We start from the raw sequence: 21,703 nt of genomic DNA, 5'->3' as shown, positions 1-21,703 counted from the left end.
ATCAGTCACATTTCCGGCAACGTTTTAACGTCGTTAGCCTTGTCCCTTAACTTGAAGTTATCAGACATTTTAGTAGGTATATACTATGGGTTGGGTACCACACTGGGGACAAGGACAAAGACAGCAGCTACTGCTTTTGATCAGCAAGAGAAAGCGAGCTGTCTTTCCAGCAGAACAGCATGGAAGAGCATGAGAGAGCCCTGGCCCCAATCCTTGCCTTTCCTGCCTCTGAGTGACAGCAGGGTCATTTGTGGGAGTGCTGTCAGGAGGTAGTGATCTGTGACCTTGAGTTCCACAAAAGACCAGCAGTTGAATAGTAAAGTCTTGGCATTCTGGGATTTTTTTTTCCAGCTAAGATAGCTATGAGCAAAGAGGAATGAGCAATCCCTGTACTTTGATAGGCTAAATCCTTGAATCTGTGACATGTGGGCCTTAGTGGGCTGTATGGAGCAAGAGCAGTGTGGGTCATGGTTGAACACCATTCTACTTGTTCTCCCGTATCAAAATGTGGTATCGGAGACCAACTTTGACCAAAATACCACTTACTGGGGTAGCAGCATGGGGATTAGAAGAGTTAGCAATGAGCATGAAGACAAGTAAAAATAATAAAACAGAAAACAAAAGATAGTATCGGGAGGGAGTTCCAGTGAATACTAAAAATCCACCACATTTAATTTTCCATTCATTTTATACCCCAATACAACAGGGGGAATAAGACAAAAGACTGCTTTGCCATGATACAAAGGACAACCAGAACAGCCACTTGCTTCAGTACGTGAGGCATCAAGTCATTAGCATTCTGTTGTTTAGGCGGTGAACCCACCCTAGACCAAGTGTCCCAAAGGCAGCCACTCCCCAGGTCAAACCTCCTATTTCAAAAGAAGGAGCAGAAGTATGCTTAAATTTCCTGACCATTGGTCAGGGTAGAGCAGACCACCTGTATGGGCCATCTTAATGGTCAAAGAACCAAGTAACGACACCCTAGGTCAAGATGCGTAGCTCAAACTCTCTGCCCTTTAGACAAGGTGGAAACAGGCTTACATTTTTGGGCCTCCACAATGTGGACCCTAAGCACTTGCAGGGAGGGCCCTAGGAGCCTTGGTGAGAGGCGCATCCTAAGCCACATCTAATCCCATGATCCAACTGCCTGGCACTGGGGAGGGATCTGGGATCTGGCATCCGTGGTAATCTCCCTGGTAACTACACAGAGCTGAGCAGGTCACTGGGACCACTGAGGGTATTCAAGGGGAGCAACTACAGCTGGGAAGAGGCTTGAGAGTGCGCCAGAAATGCTGAGGAGAAAAGTCATGTGGAGAGGCTGGTGGCCACTACACAGGGAAAGGGACCTGAGGACAGCGTGGAGGCCTGGAATGGAAGAGCTGGCAAAGGGTGAAACGAGGGTGAAGAAACCTGCCTGGGGCTGCTCAGCGAACACGGCTGGAGCACCAGGGTTGGCCTCAAATGGCCTTGGTGTCAAACTGTGGCTCTGCTAATAAACCTTAACCATGTTCTTATTGTCCTTACACCCCCAGATTTAAGAGCAGAACCCTACTACAGACTAATACGGCACACTGTGCAAACCCCTGTTTTGTTATCCCTTATCTCTCTGAAGCCTGTCTCATGGCTGGTCTGCCGTGAGGGGTTTAGGCCCAGCTGTTGGTTTGAATCTCAGCAGTTCTACTTCCAATCTGGGTAATGGTAGCAAGTTATTCAACCTCTTGGGCCCCTCATTTTCTTCATCTCTGAGGTGATTGTCACCTACAGAGCATCACTGGTGGTGTGACAATTATGCAGCTTCTCAGAGTTGGTCTGCACACAATAAGAACTCAATAAATGTCAGTGATAATGATCGTGGTGGCAGCTTGATGCAGGGGCTGGAGTGTGGCCAAGAGGGCCTGGGTGGTGGGGGTGCCTTTGCCTGTCTGGAGAGAAATAGCAAGGTCCTCACTCCCTCCTCCTCAAGGCTCCACAGAACTAGATAGGAGCTGAGCCTCACCCCTAGAGGAAAAAAAACCCACCAAACTTTATGTTCCCAAGTTTGTGGTATTTCTGGGGCTCTGTTGACAGCTGTTTGGCAGCAGGAGTTGTCGTTTCTAATAGTTACTAAATTCGAGTCACCTAACAGCTGTGGCTCCCGGTTGTTACGGCTCTACTGTGTTTGGAGACTCCAGTTCAGCCTAAATAAGTCCTCAGAGGCGCTTGAGTTTAAGCTGAGACTTTGAGTCTCAGCTCACTTCTGAAAAGCAGGGGGACTTTGTCTGCACGCAAGTCTAGGAAAAGTCAAGCCAATGCAAGGCCTTGAAATGAAAGTAAAAAAGAAGAAAAGGAATAATAACCCAGAGCCTCCAGCCCCCAGAAAACGGGTTTGCAACGCTGAGGGAGCCCCGCAAGAGGAATAGCCATGACAGGAAGGCTGGGGGGTGACCCGTGCCTCAGACGAGAAGTGGGATGATAGCTGGGCTGGAGGATCAACTGAGGGGGGAAAGGTACAAACCATTGGGAAGTAGACAGCATCTGAGCAGATTCCTTCATCTACGTCACGGTGGACGTGATTCTTCACCACAGTTCCCTCATTGGAGTTTCTTTGAGACTTTTCTCTTTCTCTTTTTACTAACTGACTACTTTTATAAATACCACTATACTGTATACTTTTCAATTTCTTTTTTTTTTTTTAAAAAAACAGGTATGGTGGTATATGCCTGTAATCTCAGCAACTTGGGAGTGGAGGCAAGGGGATTAGAAATTTGGGGCTAGCCTCAACTAAAGAGGGAGTTCAAGGTCTTCTTGAACTATGTGAGACTTCCTCTCACAAAACAACAAGAGGGAAAAAAAAGAATCAACTTTAGAAATTTTAATTCTTCTTGAAGGCACAACACTTCCACTAACAGGATGTGGGAACCTAGCCCAGGCTACTGAATGCACCTGTGTGTTCAAGCTGGTCTCTGTCACCCCTTCCCTCGAGGGTGGGGCCTGGCGACATTCCCTTACACCGGCTATGGCAAATCTACCCTGATCCCCAGTAAGTGCCTTTGATCACGGGTTCAAGTTCTGCTTCCCACCTGTTTGATCTGTCTCACTCTAGGGGCCACCTTCCATGTAGCCTCTGTGTGGTGTGGTCTGCCTTGTCTCCATCTTTAGGGCCTGCTGTTACGATAAATCTTTTATATTCATCTTCCTCTTTCGATGTGATTTCCAAGGCTGTTGAAGGATCCTGAGTGCCCCTTTCCCCCCTCCACTGCTTACAATATACCACTTCTGTGCCTCATAACCCTCCTGCTCTCCCCCTTAGTAACATCTGGGCATTCACAGTTTCCCATCGCAGGGTAGGAAAACGCGCCGCTTATTTCCTTATTTCCTGCAAGCAGGGCCCAGAGCTGCTCTGCGCACCTTGTGTTTCTGGCTCTTCATGCAGCAGTCTCCATTTGCATGGTTATGTTCCCTCAAGTGACTAGGAGTGTCACGTTAGAAGCATCCAATGTTCCTACTGAGGGTCAGGTCCCTTTTGACCTCCGTGCCCCTGGGAGCCCCAGGACAGCAGGGGTGCAGAATGAGCGCTCCATAAATGTGTGCTGATGGTCCCCAGCTCTGTGGAAGGATGACTTCAGACGCCTGATGCAGACTGGCAGGTTTATAAGAAGACAAGGGACGGCTGCCTGCACCGCACATCTGAGGGCACGGAGTGCGCCGTGTGAGGTCAAGAGAGTAAATCTGTATTTCTGTCACTTGGACACACACCAGGTCGCTTAAATGTGATGAGAATTGCGCCTGCTAACGTGGCACATTCTCCCCCCTGGCAGGAGGGCCCGAGTTTGCTGGCTGCCTACGCTAGCAGACTGGCAGAACCCAAGGCATTTGGGGGTACAGCTGTCAGAACAAGAACAAAGGTGCCGTGCATTCCTGATGTGTGTGGGGGATCTTGTGCTCATGTCTCCTGCAGTGGTTTAATCCAGAGAGAAGGAAAGCGGTGGTGGGCTCCAGCCAGGAGATGGGTCAGGCTGCTGTGGGCAGCAGAGGCTGAGAGCCAACTGCTCTTGCTAGTCCTGTGACCTTCCTCTATCAGCTTCAGGCTACTCCCTGCTAACACCAGTTTCTTGGGCTTAAAAGTTGCTTGTGACTGGGACTTCTCCTGGCCACTGACAGACGGTACAACACCAATGGAGTTGGGCCTTTAAGCTGGTTTGCCCATGCAAAATATCGAGAGAAAGGCAAACGTGCACATTCATACAACCATATTCAACATTCCTTCATATTTGCATAGGAGCTTCATTCGTCACTTATGTAATTCACTGAAGGGTAAATAGTATCTAAAATGTGTAACTTCAGTCTAGTCATAAAATGTAGCAGACGAGCCCAGACTGAGAGATGTGTACAAATTGCCTAAGCAATGCTGTTCATAAGGGCCAAGGCCATGAACAAGAAGAGTTAAAGAACTATCATGGGTTAGATGGATCAGATGGACCAAGGGGTCATGATAACGAAACAAAGCGTGGGATCCTGAACCAGGAGTGGAAGGCAAAAGTGGAAAGAAAAGTCTATAAGTCAGTTAAAATTACTGCATGGGTGTTAAGTCTCTGTTTTTGAAGTCTAAATTTAAAATGCTGACCTTATAGAGGCTTGGGGGGGGGGGGGCTGTGTTTAGAAATTCTCCTGTTTTGGTAACTTGTCTTTATATTTTAAGTTACTTGAAAAATTTTAAATTATATTTACTGTTTGTGTGTGTGTATGTGTGTGTATGTATAGAGGTGTATGTGTGCGTACGCATGTGTGTGTGCACGTGTGTGTGCACACGTATGTGCGTATGCACAGGTATGGAGGTCTGAAGATAACTTTCAGGTCTCAGCTCTCTCATTCCATCATGTTGGTCCCTGGAACTGAACTCAGGCTGTGAGTTTTGTTGACAAATACCTTTACCCACTGAGCCTTCTTTACCATTTTTAATGCAAAAAGCCTTAAAAAAATCGGTGTGGGGAAGATTGGTAAAACTCTGACCCATGTCACATTGCTGCTCTGTGGACAGATGAGATAGTATGCAGTCAATGACTTGCACAGTGCCCAGCACATACTTAGGATTTGGGAGTAGTGGGAGTGCAGGCTTCAGTATCAGATCAGCATCAGAGCTGGGGTTAGAGTTCCCCTGCGGGAAGCAGTCCAGGCAGCTGTTTGCGAATCCCTTCTCACACATGGGCACTCAGGGCATTCTTTGATTCTTGGAAGCCAGCGCCTATGGGACGAGGTGCTTAAACTTGGATTTCCCTAAGAAGTCAGGCTTTGGATGGATATTCGGGGTCTATGGCTGGGTTCTTGACTTCTGTTTTGTTTTTTGTTTTGCAGTGCTGGAGATCGAACGCAGGACCTCATGTATTGCATTAATGCATTTGAGACCATCACTCTACGCTACTACAGCCCCAGCCCTCACTACTGGATTCCCCACCCCCTTCGGTTTTTCTTTCTTTTTTTTTTTTAAATTTATTTATTTATTGAGGATTTCTGCCTCCTCCCCGCAACCGCTTCCCATTTCCCTCCCCCTCCCCCGATCAAGTCCCCCTCCTTCATCTGCTCGAAGAGCAATCAGGGTTCCCTGACCTGTGAGAAGCCCAAGGACTTCCCACCTCTATCCAGGTCTCGTAAGGTGAGCATCCAAACTGCCTAGGCTCCCCCAAAGCCAGTACGTGCAGTAGGATCAAAAACCCACTGCGATTGTTCTTGAGTTCTCAGTATTCCTCATTGTCTGCTATGTTCAGCTAGTCCGGAATTATCCCATGCTTTTTCTGACCATTGTTTGAAATAGCCAGAACCTGGAAACAACCTAGATGCCCTTCATCGGAAGAATGGATGAAGAAAGTATGGAATATATACATATTAGAGTATTACTCAGCAGTAAAAAACAAGGACTTCTTGAATTATGCATACAAATGGATGGAAATAGAAAACACTATCCTGAGTGAGGTAAGCCAGACCCAAAAAGAGGAACATGGGATGTACTCACTCATATTTGGTTTCTAGCCATAAATAAAGGACATTGAGCTTATAATTCATGTTCCCCCTTCGGTTTTTCAAGACAGGGTTTCTCTGTGTAGCTTTGGAGCTTGTCCTGAAACTCGCTCTGTAGACCAGGCTGGCCTCGAACTCAAAGTGATCAACCTGCCCCTGCCTCCTGAATACTGGGATTAAAGATATGCATCGCCACCTCTCAGCTTACTACTACTGGGTACTTGGTGAGTCATAAAAGGTTAGAAGATGACTTGGCTTAAATATTCAAAAAAGACAAATGTGGCAAAGAAGACAAATCTCTGTATATATATATATATATATATATATATATATATATATATATATATATGTTTTCTCTGTATAATAGCCCTAATAGCCCTAGCTGTCCTGGAACTCACTCTGTAGACCAGGCTGGCCCTGAACTCAGAGATCTGCCTCTGTCTCCTAGTGCTGGGTTTAAAGGCGTGTGTCACTACCACCTGGCAACTCTCTGGTTACTTTTAAAGGGGCATTCACATTTTATATTCATGGCAACTGATTCTAGTCTTTTTTTCAATTTTTGCTTTGGCATTGTTCTTTTTAAAAGAAATATATCTGTGTATGTGTAAGGAATTAATTTAAATTAAATGAATTGATTTAAAAATAAGTTAGTAAAAGTACTGATGGCAAAGTTTGGGAAGTAAGAGCTTGGAACCGGAAGGAAGCATACATGGTTCATAACAAAGCAACTTGACCTGTGGCCGCTTCAACAGCATGAAGGAGGAAGCGCTGTTAGGGCAGAGAGGCAGGCAGTTGCTTCCAATACTCTTAAACCAACTTTGCCTACAATAAATGAGGGATACAGCAGAAAGCAATTTCATTCTTTAAGCGCCTCAATTTTACCCATCATATGCATCAACAGTTAAATTAAAATATGCATACAAGTTCAGAGCCTGATTTCAGGAGCGGCGATTGAGTAGGAAGGAGTAACTCCTCTTAACAGCCACTCAATATTTCTTTCACAAGGATCAATTATATTCTATGGCTAATGCACGCCTGGAGGGTGCGCCCAGCCACAGCACAGGAGGCGCATGCAAAACACACGCCGAGAGTCCTTTTAAGCAGCTGAATGTACACTCCATTACGGATCCATAACGCAGAATGGACACGCGTCTGCAAATGGATTCGGAGCGGAGAGTTCTTAACTGGCCGCGTACTTGGGTCTGAAAGGCCAGCGACTGGACGTGCAATCAGAGCACACATGGTTTTTAGGATTAATAATACATCGATGTGTGTCAGTGTTAATACACACTTACAGCTCACAGCCCCGCGCGGCTGAGTGTTCGGCCCATTTGCAGCCACATATAAAAGGGCGACTCAGTCCTTCCTCTCATTAATGCCTTCACTCTCAGGAAAATTAGATTACACAAGAAAGCCATCCAGACGATATTGAGGCTTGCCTTCCTCTAAGCCGTCCCTAGGAAAAGCACTCGACATGGCAATGCAGGATCAACCTCCACCCCACTGGACCCCTTGGAGCCAGCACTGCAAGGGGCCGATAGTGGGCTGTTCTCCTTGTGGGTATGACCCTGTGTCTTGGGGCGTGAGTGTGCTCTGCCAAACACAGCTAAGGGAACTGTTCACAGACTTCATCTTTTCTGTCTTTCCACATCTGAGAAGTTGACCAAACCTGTATGTTATGGGACAGACAAGATGTCTTAGGAAGGAATGTCACTTACATGGTCGCCAATGCCAGGGATTCTGGGATATAAAAGTCTCATTCACTTAACACTGAGTGCTCATCAGGATGCAAATCTCAAATCTTTTAAGTTACGGAGAGTATCTAGATGTTATTTTCCAGAGGAAGAGATTTGAGGATTGAACAAAGCAATGATATTATTTATGTCGTAGCAGTTTTAGTGATTTTTCATATCAAAGCAGAAATCTTTAGTGAAATGCAAATAAAGGTGATAAAAAGATGACTTGATTATATAAACAAATTAAAATATAAATAGCCACAAAACCAACCCCTTTGGCCCCTTACAATGGGCTCTACTGAGACACAAAATTACGAGTAGTACTTAGTACCCCGCTGGTACTCACTACTGCGCACTTGTTGGTACTCTGCTTTGTAAGTATCTACACCACCCGCATCGGACTTCTGACGTCATGCTCCCTTCTCTAGATCAGGAAGTCAAAGTTCGGAAATGCTGACTGACTTGCACAAGGTCACCAAGAGGCAGAGATGTGTACTAGCAAAGTCGAGACCGGAAAACTCAAGCTGAGCGAGGTCTCTTAATGTCCCCTTGCTGATTTTCACATTTCCCCATTTGCCAGTGGGCACTCTGTGTTACACGCAGTATCATGCATTTTAGAAACGAAACAGAAAAGGACAGCGCAACACTTGTGAATGTGTTTGTGGTGTTCTGGATACCCGTGTGTGTGTGTGTGTGTGTGTGTGTGTGTGTATGTGTGTGTGTCTGTGTGTGTGTGTGTGTATGTGTGTGTGTGTATGTGTATGTGTGTGTGTGTGTATGTGTGTGTGTGTGTGTGTATGTGTGTGTGTGTGTATATGTGTGTGTGTGTGTGTGTGTGTGTGCCCCAACTACACTTAACCCTGAGAGCCAATTCAAGGTCACACTGAAGGTCTCTTCCAAGCCAGGTGTGTAGCCTCTAAATTCCTTGTTCTTTAGAGAGTCATTTTCTTTCTTAAATTACCTTTCCCCCAAGAATCCCAAGGCCCCAGCCATTCTTTGCAAAGCAGTCTAGATAAATTAATAATACAATTTAAAACCAATTCCACAAAGATAAATAGCACTTCCTAGATTAGGAGTGTAGCTGGCCAGAATGAATGAAATTCACTAACCCTGAGATGCTTAATCTCCCATTACATAGAAGCTAATGATTATAAGAAAGGAGTGATGGTAATTCACTTTTGCTTTTACAGGAAATCCGACCATCTCATTTTTAGCAAATCTTTCTTCTCAGCACACCTCAGTGTCAAGGCTGCCTGCCTTACTCCTATAGACACACTGGCCGCTGGTCATATATCAAAACCGGCTCCTTGCCAAATAGGGAGCCTTGGCGCATGCGTGGGTTTGCAAAGTTCACGCACAAAGGACTTAATGGGAAGGCGATCAGGGCACTCCTTCTCCCACCACTCTGCAGGGGTGTGGTGGACACACGTACCTTTAGCACAGTCTGCGCCTAGGAACCCTGGGAAGCAGTGACACAGTCCGGACACGCATTCACCATTCCCGTGGCAGTTACGTGGACAGTCTTGCACTGAATCTGAAAGAGAGAGATGGAGCGATGACCTTCTTCTCCGCCACACTTGTGTGGTCATTTAATAACCTGCCTTTTGTAACGACCCAAAAGGGGGTGGTGAGGATCAAGGGTGAGTGAAGGGAACAGGGAACAGGCCACGTCAAGGTCAAAATGAGCAAAGCGTGGAGGTAACCAGCGCTGTGCCCGTGCGAACCCATGCTGGACTGCAGGGCCAGGCACAGTTTTTATTCTTTTTATTTTATTAAGATTTATTTATATTTTTTTGTGTACCAGTTTTTGGTCTACTTGTATCCGTGCTTTGTACACATGTAGTACCCATGAAGGCCGGTAGAGGGTGTTAGAGTCTCTGGAACTGGAGTTGGCTGGCAGTTGTGAGCCACCATGTGGGTGCTGGGAACTCAACCTAGGTCCTCTGCAGGAGCAAGAAGTGCTCTTATTACTGAGCCATCTTTCCAGGCCCCCTTTTGTTGTTGTATTTATTTATTTATTTATTTATTTATTTTTGAAGAAACTGTCAATTTGGATTTAAATACTATGGAAGTTTCCATATCTGGATATCGAAAGGTTTTTAGGCACTAAAAACCTGTCTGCCATGCCTTCACCCTGAAGTTGCTCCACTAATTTAAGCTGTGGCTTGAAATAAAGGATCCAGGATTCTATTCTCAGGTATAGAGCATCCTAATCTCAGACTTGGAATGCAAAAATGTTCTCCGCCTTGGGGAATTATAAGAAAAAGACAAGCAGAATTAGGAGCTGCAGGTGAGGTGTGGCTGGTGCTGGACAACATACTGGGCAGTGTGGGCCAGCACCCTGCAGCCTTCTCAGGTTGTGTGAGTGCTTCATGATGTGTGTGCCACAGTGAAAGGAATTTGCTCATGAGTGCATCCCTATCTTAACTGATGTGTGGCTATACTTAAGTCTTATATTCCCCTATGCATGTTTTAGGGTTCTGCAAGAAGCAGGCATTGGGTTCTATACAGTCTTTTTTTTTTTTAAACCTTTCAGGTGTATGGGTGTTTTGCCTGCATGCGTGTTTGTGTACCACGTGTGTGCAGTGCCTTTGGAGTCCAGAAGGTGTCAGATCCCCTGAGACTTGAGTTGCAGATGTTTGGGAGCTGCCATGCACGTGCTGGGAATTGAACCTGGGTCCTCTAGAAGAACAACCAGGGCTCTTGACCTCTGAGGCATCTCTCCAGTCCCCCACCTCAATAACAGTTATTTAAACTTAATTTTTGTGTTCACAGAAAGTATTCTGTGAACACCACTTAGTCTGCTTGCTCTACCCTGCACTAGAATCTTATTCCTGGTTCTCCTTATCCCTAATGTCATCTCATCTTTCAGGGGATTAGTTTGGAACTTTTTCATGTCGATTCAGATGGGCATGTTCTTTCAAAATGATCCTTTCTGTTCTAAATTCAAACAAGACACACCCAAGCTTTCAGATTCCAAACAACAAAGATGATGAAGAGAAAAATATGAGCCAGTAGGTCCAACACGTGACATGACCCAACCTGAGGAAAGGAAGGTGCCGTGAAGGAGTCACGTGAGCGGTATCGACGTGTTCTTCACACACTCCTTCCCACACTGAGTGCTCAAACGGTGCATTCCAGCCATCTTTCTCTAGCATTCACTTCTATTACCTTGAATCAAGCTGTTCTTTGTTTCTGAGGAAACTCAGTGAGTGGGTTTGCTTTCTTTTTCTTCTTCTTCCTCTTCCTCTTCCCCCCAAATACATAAAAGACTATAAAGCCCACCCTGCTAGTTTTCTTGATGTCTAAAAGTTCACAGCCCAGCTCCAGCTCCTTTGGGTGAGTTCTTTAAGAGGCTGAGGAGCCTGCACAGTAGCTGCAGGTTTTGCGAGCTCATCTTTTATTCAAAGGGCACAGGGTGCTTCCATAGATACCAAAGTTAGAAATCTCATGCATGTTTGGAGGACTGGTGTGCCTGGGCCTACTTCTGTTTCTACATGTCTTGGGAGCTGAAGCCTACACTGTTGGGGTATTCTGGAATATTCCAGAACATCTATCCAATACCATCTATGTATGGCCTGGGCAGACAAAGGAAATATCTCTGCAGAGTAAAGGGCAGGATCACCAAGTTTAATAGCGAATGCCCCTCTCTGGATTGAAAGATAAGCGTTTTTACAACCCACGCTGGACCCAGCCTCAGGAAGCTCAGGGCTTCTCTCCTGCGAGGGAGCTGTACATGTTGGATCACCAGGTTCACTCCTCGATACCCCATAGGCATCAGGGTTTGAAATCCATTGTCTGTGACCCTTGAGTCCTGTGTACACATGTGTAGCACATCCTGAGCAGGCATGAGCCGTGCTCAGTGTCTTTCCCTATTGTTTTCCACCTCCTATTTTTCCCTCACCAAATTGTAAGCTTGCTGATCTTGCCAGCCTGGCTAGTCAGCAATCCACAGGGATCCTCCTGACTCTGTTTCCTCAGCACTGAGACTGCAGGCACGTACTGTTGTACTTGGAGTTCTATGTGGATGTTAGGGTTGTGCTCACAGTCTCATGCTTGCCTATCAAGTGCTGTACTGGCCGAGACATCTCCCCAACCCATCCTGCAGCCTAATGTCTTCTGATGACACCCAGGAAGCAGTGGCAGACTGATGTGTTAGTTTGTACTTAGGTAAGATCTCAGACCCTTCACACTTTCAACATAGGGTACAGTGTATTGACTGAGCACCCGTTATACACCAGGAACTGCAGGGGCTCGTGGAATGATACAGGCTCTCCCCTCATTACTTTCCACTGTCACAGAGAATACAAGAAACCCTGCCCCCCCCAAAAAAAATACATGAACAAAAATTACAGTAAGCTCTTGGCAGAGAGTGGTCTACTCAGGGGTAAGAGAGGGAAGCCCCTTAGAGGGAGTAGGTAGGGTGGGCCTCCCTCTTTCACTCGGTACCGAGGAAGGATGAACTGTAACGAGCTGATGAGAACTGGTGGGTGAGAATTCAAGGTAGGTGGGGCAGCTTAGGCAAAGGCTGTAAGGTGAATTGAATCTAGAGTGACTGGAGATGGGGAGCCAAGAGCAGAGTGACATGAGTTTGGAGAGATCTAGGCAAGGGGCAGGTGGAGACTGTCTCGGGCCCCGCAGTTCACCACACAAGTCGGATCTTATTCTGAGGCTCCTGGAAACATGTGTGCACTCTAAGGAGAGGATTGGCATGGTGGAGCCTGTGGTTTTGGAAGTTGTTCCTACCATGAGGTAGTGACTGCTTCTCACTGATCATGGCAACCTGGGTGTTTGGGTAGAACTGAGTCGCTCTGGGACCCGTGTCCCTAGTTCCCAACTTGGTATTTTCAGGCATAAAGCAGCAAGGGTCTGGGAAGCTCCTTGTCACCATGGTTCTGTATAAGGGGGACAGAGGTCTCTGCATGCTCCCTACTTGTCTGCATGGCCCTGGCTGGGGACATTTGTCCTTAGGCCTCAGCTTAGATGTCATCTGACTTCTGGGTGACTTCTTCCTTCCCTTTCCTCAATGTGGGCTTTTGGTCTCCTTTGTTCCTGTCACCTCTCTCACTGGCTTATGATGGTCTATCTTTTTTTTTTTTAATTTTTCAAGTATGTCTCTTCCCCTCTCCCAAGATGAGGCCAGATGCCATCAATGCCCGAGGTCCTTAGTGCCTGCTATACAGTGGCTAGAAGTCACAGAAGTGTGTCAATGTGTGCGTGTGTACATGATTAAGAGGGAGAGAATCTGTAGTGAACAAAACTATAATGGAGTTTACTGAACATTTACTTTTCCTGTGGTCTTATATTTGAACCATTTTTATATTTTTTGGGGGGAGGGAACCCACACAGAGATGGTTAAGTTCTAAATGTATTGCCCTTTTCAGTCCCATTTCCAATTATAAGATTATTCTCTTTGAATCAACATGGTTTAAGTTTTTGTGTGGAAGAAACAGTGGAGATGAAGGTATGCTTAGGAATTCAAATATTTTTTTTTTAATTATTGTTTTTTGTGGTGGTGCAGAGATTTGAAACCAGGGCCTTGCACAGGCCAGGTGAGTACTCCACCACCGAGCTCTTCCCGGCTCCAGGAGTTGGGGTTATATACAGTGGGGGCTCACAGTGTGCTTCTAGAACATGCCTCTGTGGTTTCCAGGAGGATGCTCTTTTCTGAGAGGCAGGCTGCTTCTCCGGAGGAGACGGCAGAGTCCTGAGTCATGGGTGTCTATAGTGAGATCGCCCCACACCCATCTAATGCTTTCCTTCTGTTTCCCATCATGGGGGGTTTTCCTGCCCCTGACTGCTCTTGAGGGAGAATGTCCTGATGATAGGTGTGTGGGAAAGAACTTCCGAACCAAAGAAAACACTGTTCTTTTCCCACATTTCAGGCCAATTGCTATCATTGCTCTATCAAGATGTCTGCCCAACTATTAGGCTGATTATCTTTGACTCTGTCTCTGAGCTACAGCGTAGATGAGAGGAACCCTCTGGGGGAGAATTGCTATTTCCAGCTTTGACAGGTAGGGAGGGTAATGACTGGGGGTGGAGGTAGTCTCCAGGCTACCTTTCCGTGTCTATACAGGGTGAGGAAATGGGGCAAGACGCCATTGCAAGGTAACCCCAGAAAGCTGGTGGTTTCAGGGGAAGGCGATGCGTTTGGCTAGATCCCAAAGAAATTCAGGATTAAGAGCACAGCCGTGCAAAGTCTGCGCTCTGACGTCAACTCTCTGGTGTTGTGGTTTTGGGTGAATCCTTTTACATTCTCAGCCTTGCCATCCTCCATTTCCAAACGACAGAGGGACAGTGGTTCCCCCACAACCATGGCTACTCTGGGGGTTGCGTGAGCTGAAGAACGCCAGTGGCACATGGCGAGGGTGAACACGTGATCCGGCACCCTGTGCCGCTGCTGTGGTGACCGTCTTTCCACACCTCCCCACCAAGCCAGCCGCCACGCATGCTCTGTCATGTACTTTGAGAATTTAAACACCAGGAGGCGAAAGGGAAGTCATCGCTCATCGTGATCTTCTCATTCTAGTCCCAGTTCTGTTTCTCGTTCCTTGCTTCTGTAAGTTTGTCTCTGCTGTTCTACTTCGCTCCCCTGTTGGGACCTAACATCACCCTAGAGATTTCCCATCTGTTGGGAGCTTCCTCTATGACTTCCAGTAGACTAAGTTATGACATGGCTTTGGAGCATAGGTTGGCAAACTTTCCCCGTGAAGGGACAGATAGTAACTATTTAGGCTCGGTGGGCCATATGGTCCCTGTTGCAACACTCAGCTCTGCTGTAACAGTGGGAAAGCTGCCACACACAACATGCAAACAGATGAATGTGGCCGTGTGCCAATAAAACTTTATTTATAAAAACAGGCAGTGGGCCAGATTCGGCCCCTGGGCTCCAGTGTGCCAACTTCTACTCTTGAACATTTGGCTAGCCTTCGGAGGGCCCATTTTTCCTTAGAAAAAGAATAAGGATCAACCTTAGACCTATGGTCACTACCCAAAATACGTGATTTTATACAATTCTAATGTGGTTACTGAGAAAGAATTGCAGTCTGACATTCAGGATGGATTACATAGATCCTTCAAGAATAAGAAATTCTTTGAGAAAGCCATGTGGGGGCCCAAAGAGAAGTTCTACAATGTAGTAAGTAGATTAACAGTGTTTCCAGGTGCTTTCCTAAAGCCACAGGCTTCAATTCGTGACTGCTGGATGCAGGCCAGGTTCATTCATGGTGATCCTCACTTTAGCCTTTGGGATAGGATCATCTCATCTTCCTAGTCAGGAGAATGAGGCCCAAGGCGACTCACCCAGCTACAATGTGGGAAAGAAAATCTGGGACTTAGTCCTGCTCTCTGAGGGCCTTTTCTCACGAATGCCCTAACTCCATCCCTCTAGTGAATCCTAAATCCCCGGTGAACGGCAGCTGGGGTACATGATGATGATGGCCAGGGCTCAGGAGGGAAGGGCATTTCCACATCTTGGGACCCTGAGGCCCCAGTTAGCGCCTCAGAACTCAATTTAGTCCTCAGTGGAACAGCACAGTCGCCTGCTGACTCACGGAGCTTCTGTATGGATCAGTTATCAGCAGAAGATGGAAACTCATAACCTAAATGATGGTCACTGTGGTTCCTTCTAATGTTAAAATTCAAGGGTTTTCTAGAAAAACGTGATTCTTTACAAGGAATCATTCTTTGGGGGGGGGGTTTATAAGCACTCGGCAGAGGCAATTTTGGATTAAACCTTAGCTTTTATCTTCATGCCTAGAGAAAAGCAGGCCTAAAACATGTCCAAAGTGATAAGCATTGTATTAAAGCATTTTGAGGCCTTCCTGTTTGGGAATTAATATATGACTTTTAAAAACATCTGTATCTTTTCCCCTGCTGTCTTTTTAAGTTAAGAGAAAAAAAGCCTTTTTTTTGTTGTTTTTGACATACTCTCAATTTTTAAGAGGTTACAGCTGATATGAATGGCCAGTGTTTCTTGGCTCTGCTACAGACTTAGAAATAAAAAGGCATTCTTTATTCCTAGGAGGAGCATGGAAGGTGATACCAGCATTGCCGCTGTTTCATGAGTAGGGAAGGGAAGTGATAACAAGCCCAGCTATGTGCTCAACGAGGTGATTTGAATGAAACGTCCCAGAGTCCAGGCATCTGAAAACTTGGTCCCTAGTTGGTGGCTATCTGGGGAGGCTGAGAAGGTATGTCACTGGGGGTGGGCTTTGAGGTTTCAAAGACTCGCACTATTTGGTGTACACCCTGCTTCCTGTTTGCTATTGGAGATGCGAGCCCTCAGTCTTGACTCACAACCCCAGTTGCCATGCTTGCCTGCGGCCACACATCCCTGCTGCGACAGTGGAGGACTGTTACCAATTTACACAAGCTCCAAATCAACCCTTCTTCCTGCAAGTTGCCTTCGTCATGGCGTTTGCTACAGCAATAGAAAAGCAGCTGATAACCTCTGGTTGGCCGCACGGTACTTGGCCCCAGCTGTCTGATTCAGACATTCTCAGGTCTGGTAGTGACTCCTGCTGGTTCCCATGGAATTCATGTGCAGTCAGAGCCAAGCGCAGAGACTATGCAGCCTGCCTTCCCATACAATGGAGAGCCCCCATCATTTCCATCCCGCCCTTTACAGAGCTTCCCCTCAGGGGCCCCAGACCTACCTAAGACGACTGTGTTGAAGGAAACCATCTCCTTGTCCTTGCCGTCATTGTAGAAGGCCAGGTGCCACAGGCCCACATCCAAGTACTGCACAAACACGGCCTCGTTCTGCACCAGGGTCTGGATGCTCCGGCGTTCCCTGGGCGACTCCACCACGCTCCACTTCTCCTTTCCATCCAGGCGTTCCATGAAGTCATACTGGGGAGCAGAGAGAGGACAGGGTGTAAGGCCCATTTTCAACCTGTACCCTTAGTCAGCACTGCCCATCAGCTAATAGGAAAGTAATTTTTAACTATGCTTTTATAAAGTAAAATTAGCCATATAAGTCGTGAAACAGTGTCAGCTATAACTTATTACACCTATAATGATAATTATTAATTAATTTTCAGTGGTACTGGGGTTTGAACTCAGGGCCTTGCAGATGCTAGATAAGGGCTCTGCTACTGAGCTGTAATTCTATCCTTGTTCTATTTTTATTTTGAGATGGAGTCTGGATAGCTTTCTTAGGTTGTCTTTGAACTTGTGATCCTTGTGCATCAGCCTCTCAGGTAGCTAGATTTATAGGTGCTTGCTCAAACTCCAGACTTAATTTTTATTTATATTCTGTAGTGCTGGGAACGAAACCTGAGTTCACATATATGCTAGACAAGTGTTCTTCCGCCGAGCTATATCTTGACTCTGTATTATTATTAATCCTATTTCTATTGGTCATAAGCACACATCGGTAATTTTCTCTCTGTTTTGTATTGAATGCAGGGCCATTCCCATGCTAGACTTTACATGCAGAGCTGTGCTCCGGGCTGTGTGCATATTTTACAGGGTTAGGGGCTTAAAGTTCAGAAAAACCAAGCATTTTGTTTAAAGTCACACACTTCCTAAGTGGCAAAGCAAAAATCGGGGCAAAGTAAGTTCTGTTCAGCTATGATACTTCTGCCTTGATAGTGCCTGGTCTGAAAGAAAGCAACATTTAAATGTTGAAGCCCGTTTCTGTGGAAACCAGGTTGTAAGTTGCTAGAGATGAGCTCAGCTAAGGTTTCTGGGGACGAGGGAGCGAAGGCTCCAGCGTTAGCCAAGACAGACATGTTCTAAGCACCAGGTGGAATCTCAGGGCGGGGGAGAGGGAGCCACTGAAAACTCCTGGGCAGTGACGGATGTGATAAGCGGACGTTCAGAGGAATTAGTTTTTGGAGGTGGGATATGAACTGGTCTATAGGGAATGGAAAGTAAGTAGGAAAACTGGTTCAGGAAGTGGAGATTGCAGACAGTCAGGCGTGAGGCGAAAAGAGTTTGATGAGGACAGTAAGTGAGGGGCAGGCACGCGGGGGACATTCTAAGGGAGAGAAGCCACGCGTTGCCCAGGGGCTGGACAGGGAAGACGCAGGGAAGGCAAAGAGGACACCGATGTTTCTTCCTGTTGACAAGAAAATCGATAAACCCCAGTGGAAATGGATGAATCGCACAAACTCACAGTCACCACACAGAACAGTTCCTTACACTCTGACTCTCAGAGAAGACCCCAAGTGCGGAGCTTCGGGCAGATTAAAAACCTCTGCAGGATAAAGCACTGTCTACCTTCCCCTCCATGGAAAGAGTCCCACATACATAGCAGACATCAGCCATAACCCCATCCCAACTTCATAGCCAGAAGCTCCAGGAATTGCCTAACTTGATATTTCCCTCATCAGAATTGCCCATTTTCCAAATCAAAAGCCTTAGTAATCTTAAGCACAAAGGCTCTGCCATTAGACGAACCCACGTTTGAATCCTGACTCCACACTCGCTATTGTTTGACGTGGAGTCTATTTTTATTCTCAGGGGTGGTGGCACCTCAAGGTCAGGAATACAGTACCGGGATGACACAAGGTAATGCTCAGGGCAGTGCCAGGGAGATAAGAAATTAAAAAATACTTAGTGACTGAGGCCCACCTACGCGCAGCTCGGAAGGACCCCAGGGAGACGGCACGTGGCTCTAGTCGTTCACACGGGGAGCGAGATGGCCATTTCTGGGAAGACGAAACGGCTCACATCTCAGTAAATAAGTGTTTGTGGGGAGCTTCCCTCTGCCCCACACTCCACTGCCCACCATCGTCCTTATGGGCTGAAATAAATGGTTTGGAGGGATATGACAAACAGACGCTGCTTCCAGAGACCTTTGTAACCAAGGCATTTGTTCCCTAGCAACCTCGTAAATGTCCGACCATGAACGCTGGTGTCTACAGGCGGCTGTGAGCTAGAGCAATGGCTGTACCTTCCTTGGTCGTGATAGGAGAAGAATAGGCTTCACCTGGGGTCCGAGTTATCACCCACAGGAGGCAAAGTTTGGGGAAGGTGATTACTTGTGCGGAGCCATTGCTCACGACTAATTTGGGCATCAGTCATCCGGTGCAGAGCTGGCTGGCTAGCCGAGGGACACAGAAATGGCTCAGGACCAGTGGCGGGTCTTGCTGTCCAGCCAATCAAATGACTGGGGAAGAAGGCATTTTTCAGAGTAGACGAAGGGCATTTATTTTGGCTGACTCCTCAGAGGCCTTCTGTGAAGGTTTAGAGGGCAGTTTTCATTTAGAGGAAATCTGCCAGCCATGGGTTCTCCAACAAGGCGTGAATGGGAGGGCGAGAGAACATCCGGTGGCCCACCCATCTCACTTTCTGTATCCCTTTATGTACGTCATCACTTTCTGAGCTCTTATCTTACTCCCTAAATGACACAATTGTTCCTGTGCCCGTCGTTAGTCCACACAGAAGGATGTAAGCTGCAGACACAGGGACTCAGTGGCTGCTGGAGTATTCAGAGTGACAGCTTCAGGGTTTGCTTGCCTGGGTCGGGCTCTGAGCTCCGGTCTTCTCTTGCTTGCTGGCATTTTGCGGAAGCTATCAAGGGCCTGAACCTCTGTCTTCTTGTCCTTGCAATAGGCAAGGCAATGGTTTCCATAGCAAAACACAGCTCTAAGAACGAACTGAACTGATATATTTGGCGCCTGGAACTACAAGGGCCACGCGCACAAACTGTGTACTCGCAACTTCAGCCATCTTTATTGGACGTCACGCCCCTACCAAATCTGACCAGAGCAGAAAATGATTGATAAATGTTTGTTAAACATCAAACAAATAAAATAGCCAACTTGTAAATGCATGATGTGAAGAGAAACAAAATTGGGATGAAGCAACAGTTTTGTCTCCAATGATGATTTTTGCTTCTGTCTTCTACTGCACTGTTTTAAATGGGAGAGGAGAGGAGAGCTTTAGCCAGTCCGGCATGACCAGTTAGAATGTGTGTGTGTGATTGGGGGTTGTGGGCTGGGCGTTTGGAAATTCATAAACACTGCCAAGATTTGAGAGATACTCAGCACTCTGCTTCCCAGTTCAGCACGATAAACCATGTGAATGAGCTTCTTCCCTTATTGTGCCTCATGTCCCTTCCTTCTTTGACACTCCAACTTGGCGGCCGCTGTGGCAGAGATCATTATGGCTCTGTAGTCCCGTTACTGCTAGTTGGGCAATGCCATACAAGCCCCACAATCCTTTCGATGCTGTCACCAGGTGCCCTGCGAATCTCTCATATAGCCTCTCTCCTCTGCTGAGCGTGCCAGGGCCTGGTACCAAACTCCGGCAGCAGTGCCCAAGAGAACTGTGGCCTGGATGTGACGATTAGCACCTGGAAAAGATCCTGGAACTGCTCCAGGAACTATCTATCCATCACCGCTGGTGACAACCAGCCTCTGAAATGGTGACCTGCCCCTTCTGCAGGCTTCATGGATTTCTCTGCTCCATTTCTCTTTCCCTTTCCCGTGTACTCCCCAAGATGGCAGCAGATTCCAGCCTTGTTCTCCTCACTCGTCAGGCAGAAGAGGACGGGTTACCCACGAGAGTGTGGAGAGCCATTCATTGGTGAAACTGCCCCTCTGGTATCTGTAGAGTGCCTCTCCCAGTTTGCCTGCGCATTCCAGTTGACACACCTGGTCCTCTTTCAGAGAAACATCTGGCTTCTCTACTCATAGGCTGATACAGCACAAGCATTGTTCATTGCTGCTCCAGGGAGGGTCCAGAGACACTACGTGGGTCTGTGGAGCCAAGTGTGGAGACTGCAGTCCAGGGCAGGGTCCGGGAGCTAGCAAGGAGCTTCTAGGTAGGGAGACCTGCTGGTTCAGGGTGCGTTTGCGATCTAGGATGTGGTTTTAGGCAGTCTCTCTGCCTAGAAGCTCCTTGCTAGCCAAGGGTGATACTATAAGGACAGCATTTTCTGAAGCCTGGCTAGAACTCCATTTTCACTGGGGACTGATAACTCAGGCTCAGGACAGGACCAGCCACTTCAGGAACAGGAAATGGACACATTCAGGGGCCATGCTCTGCTTAGCTGGCTATAAAGGTCACGGCGTGACACATTCTAACAGGCCACAGAGTTCCCTGAAGGGCATTAGGAGTATATAGCCAACCCAGTCATAACAAAGGAGACACAGTGTCCTCTGTCTCTTTTATACCAGGGGACGAAGGGGAAACAGTACAGTAACCTGGAATAGAAAACATCCATCTTCCTCAAAGTGTGCACTTTCTTTCTCCTTTCCTCCTTCTCTCCCTTCCTGAATCCCTCCCTCCCCTCCTCTTCCTTCTCCCTCTCTCTCCCCCTCCCTTTCCCCCTCCTTCCCCACCCCTTCTTCTCTGACCTTGGAGGAATAACCCTAGCTGACTTGCAGGAGAAGGGCCGTGCCTGTGAACCATCCCTCATGCCCGGAAGTGGCATGAAAATGCAACTTTTACAAGAAGCTGCAGTGGCAAAGAAATAAACCACAGTAAATATTTGACTGATCCAATTATAAATCTCCCCAATTCTTGGCAGAGAGCAAGGAGGAGTGGTAATTAAGATAACTTAGTGGGTTTCCAGAGGAGCCAGTGGAAAGAAGAGACACCCCGCACTGGCTGAGCCTAGGCCTGAGGGCCTGGCATTTTCCCAGAAGGGAAAGCGACCGAGCATCCAACCATCCGCACACAGGGAGCACACAACACCCCAGGTTGCTGCTGGAAGCCTCCAGATTATGTACCTGCTAAAGAGGGTGAGGTTAAAGACAGACCCATTGCCCTTCAGGAAGATGTTATTACTGGGTCCAGGACCCTGGGAAACTGGAAAATAACTTTTCTGTTACTTGGAACGTCTGTTTGCTGAGGGTTGACGCGACTGGGAAAAGCAATAAATGGTGACATTTCCCAGAGCTAGCCTGCTACTCTGCTGCTCCCCGGCAGCATCCTGGCAGTGTCCTTGGTTTCCTACGTCGGAGGCCGAGTCTCCCTCAGTTGACAGAGCATAGGCAGCCGGTGGTGGGATTGTG

At 47.1% G+C, this 21,703-nt stretch overlaps 1 protein-coding gene across 13 annotated transcripts in view; it reads right to left on the bottom strand.

The window, feature by feature from the left end:
- Tenm2 (teneurin transmembrane protein 2) overlaps positions 1 to 21,703 on the bottom strand; it is a 1,249,250-nt gene that overhangs the window by 147,376 nt on the left and 1,080,171 nt on the right. For all 13 annotated transcript variants that reach the window (XM_041675940.1, XM_041675943.1, XM_041675944.1 and 10 more), the window contains 2 exons: positions 16,388 to 16,583; positions 9,160 to 9,261 (listed from right to left, as the gene is read on the bottom strand). In XM_041675940.1, the coding sequence (XP_041531874.1) occupies positions 9,160 to 9,261; positions 16,388 to 16,583 (298 nt within the window). The remainder of the gene's footprint in view (positions 1 to 9,159; positions 9,262 to 16,387; positions 16,584 to 21,703) is intronic.

The sequence above is a fragment of the Microtus oregoni genome, unplaced genomic scaffold (genome assembly GCF_018167655.1).
Source record: "Microtus oregoni isolate MIOR12 unplaced genomic scaffold, Mior012 000027F_ref0000203, whole genome shotgun sequence".
In the NCBI taxonomy this organism is placed as follows: domain Eukaryota; kingdom Metazoa; phylum Chordata; class Mammalia; order Rodentia; family Cricetidae; genus Microtus; species Microtus oregoni.
Note: the sequence above shows the minus strand (reverse complement) of the source record. Positions and strands in the feature narration are given on the sequence as shown.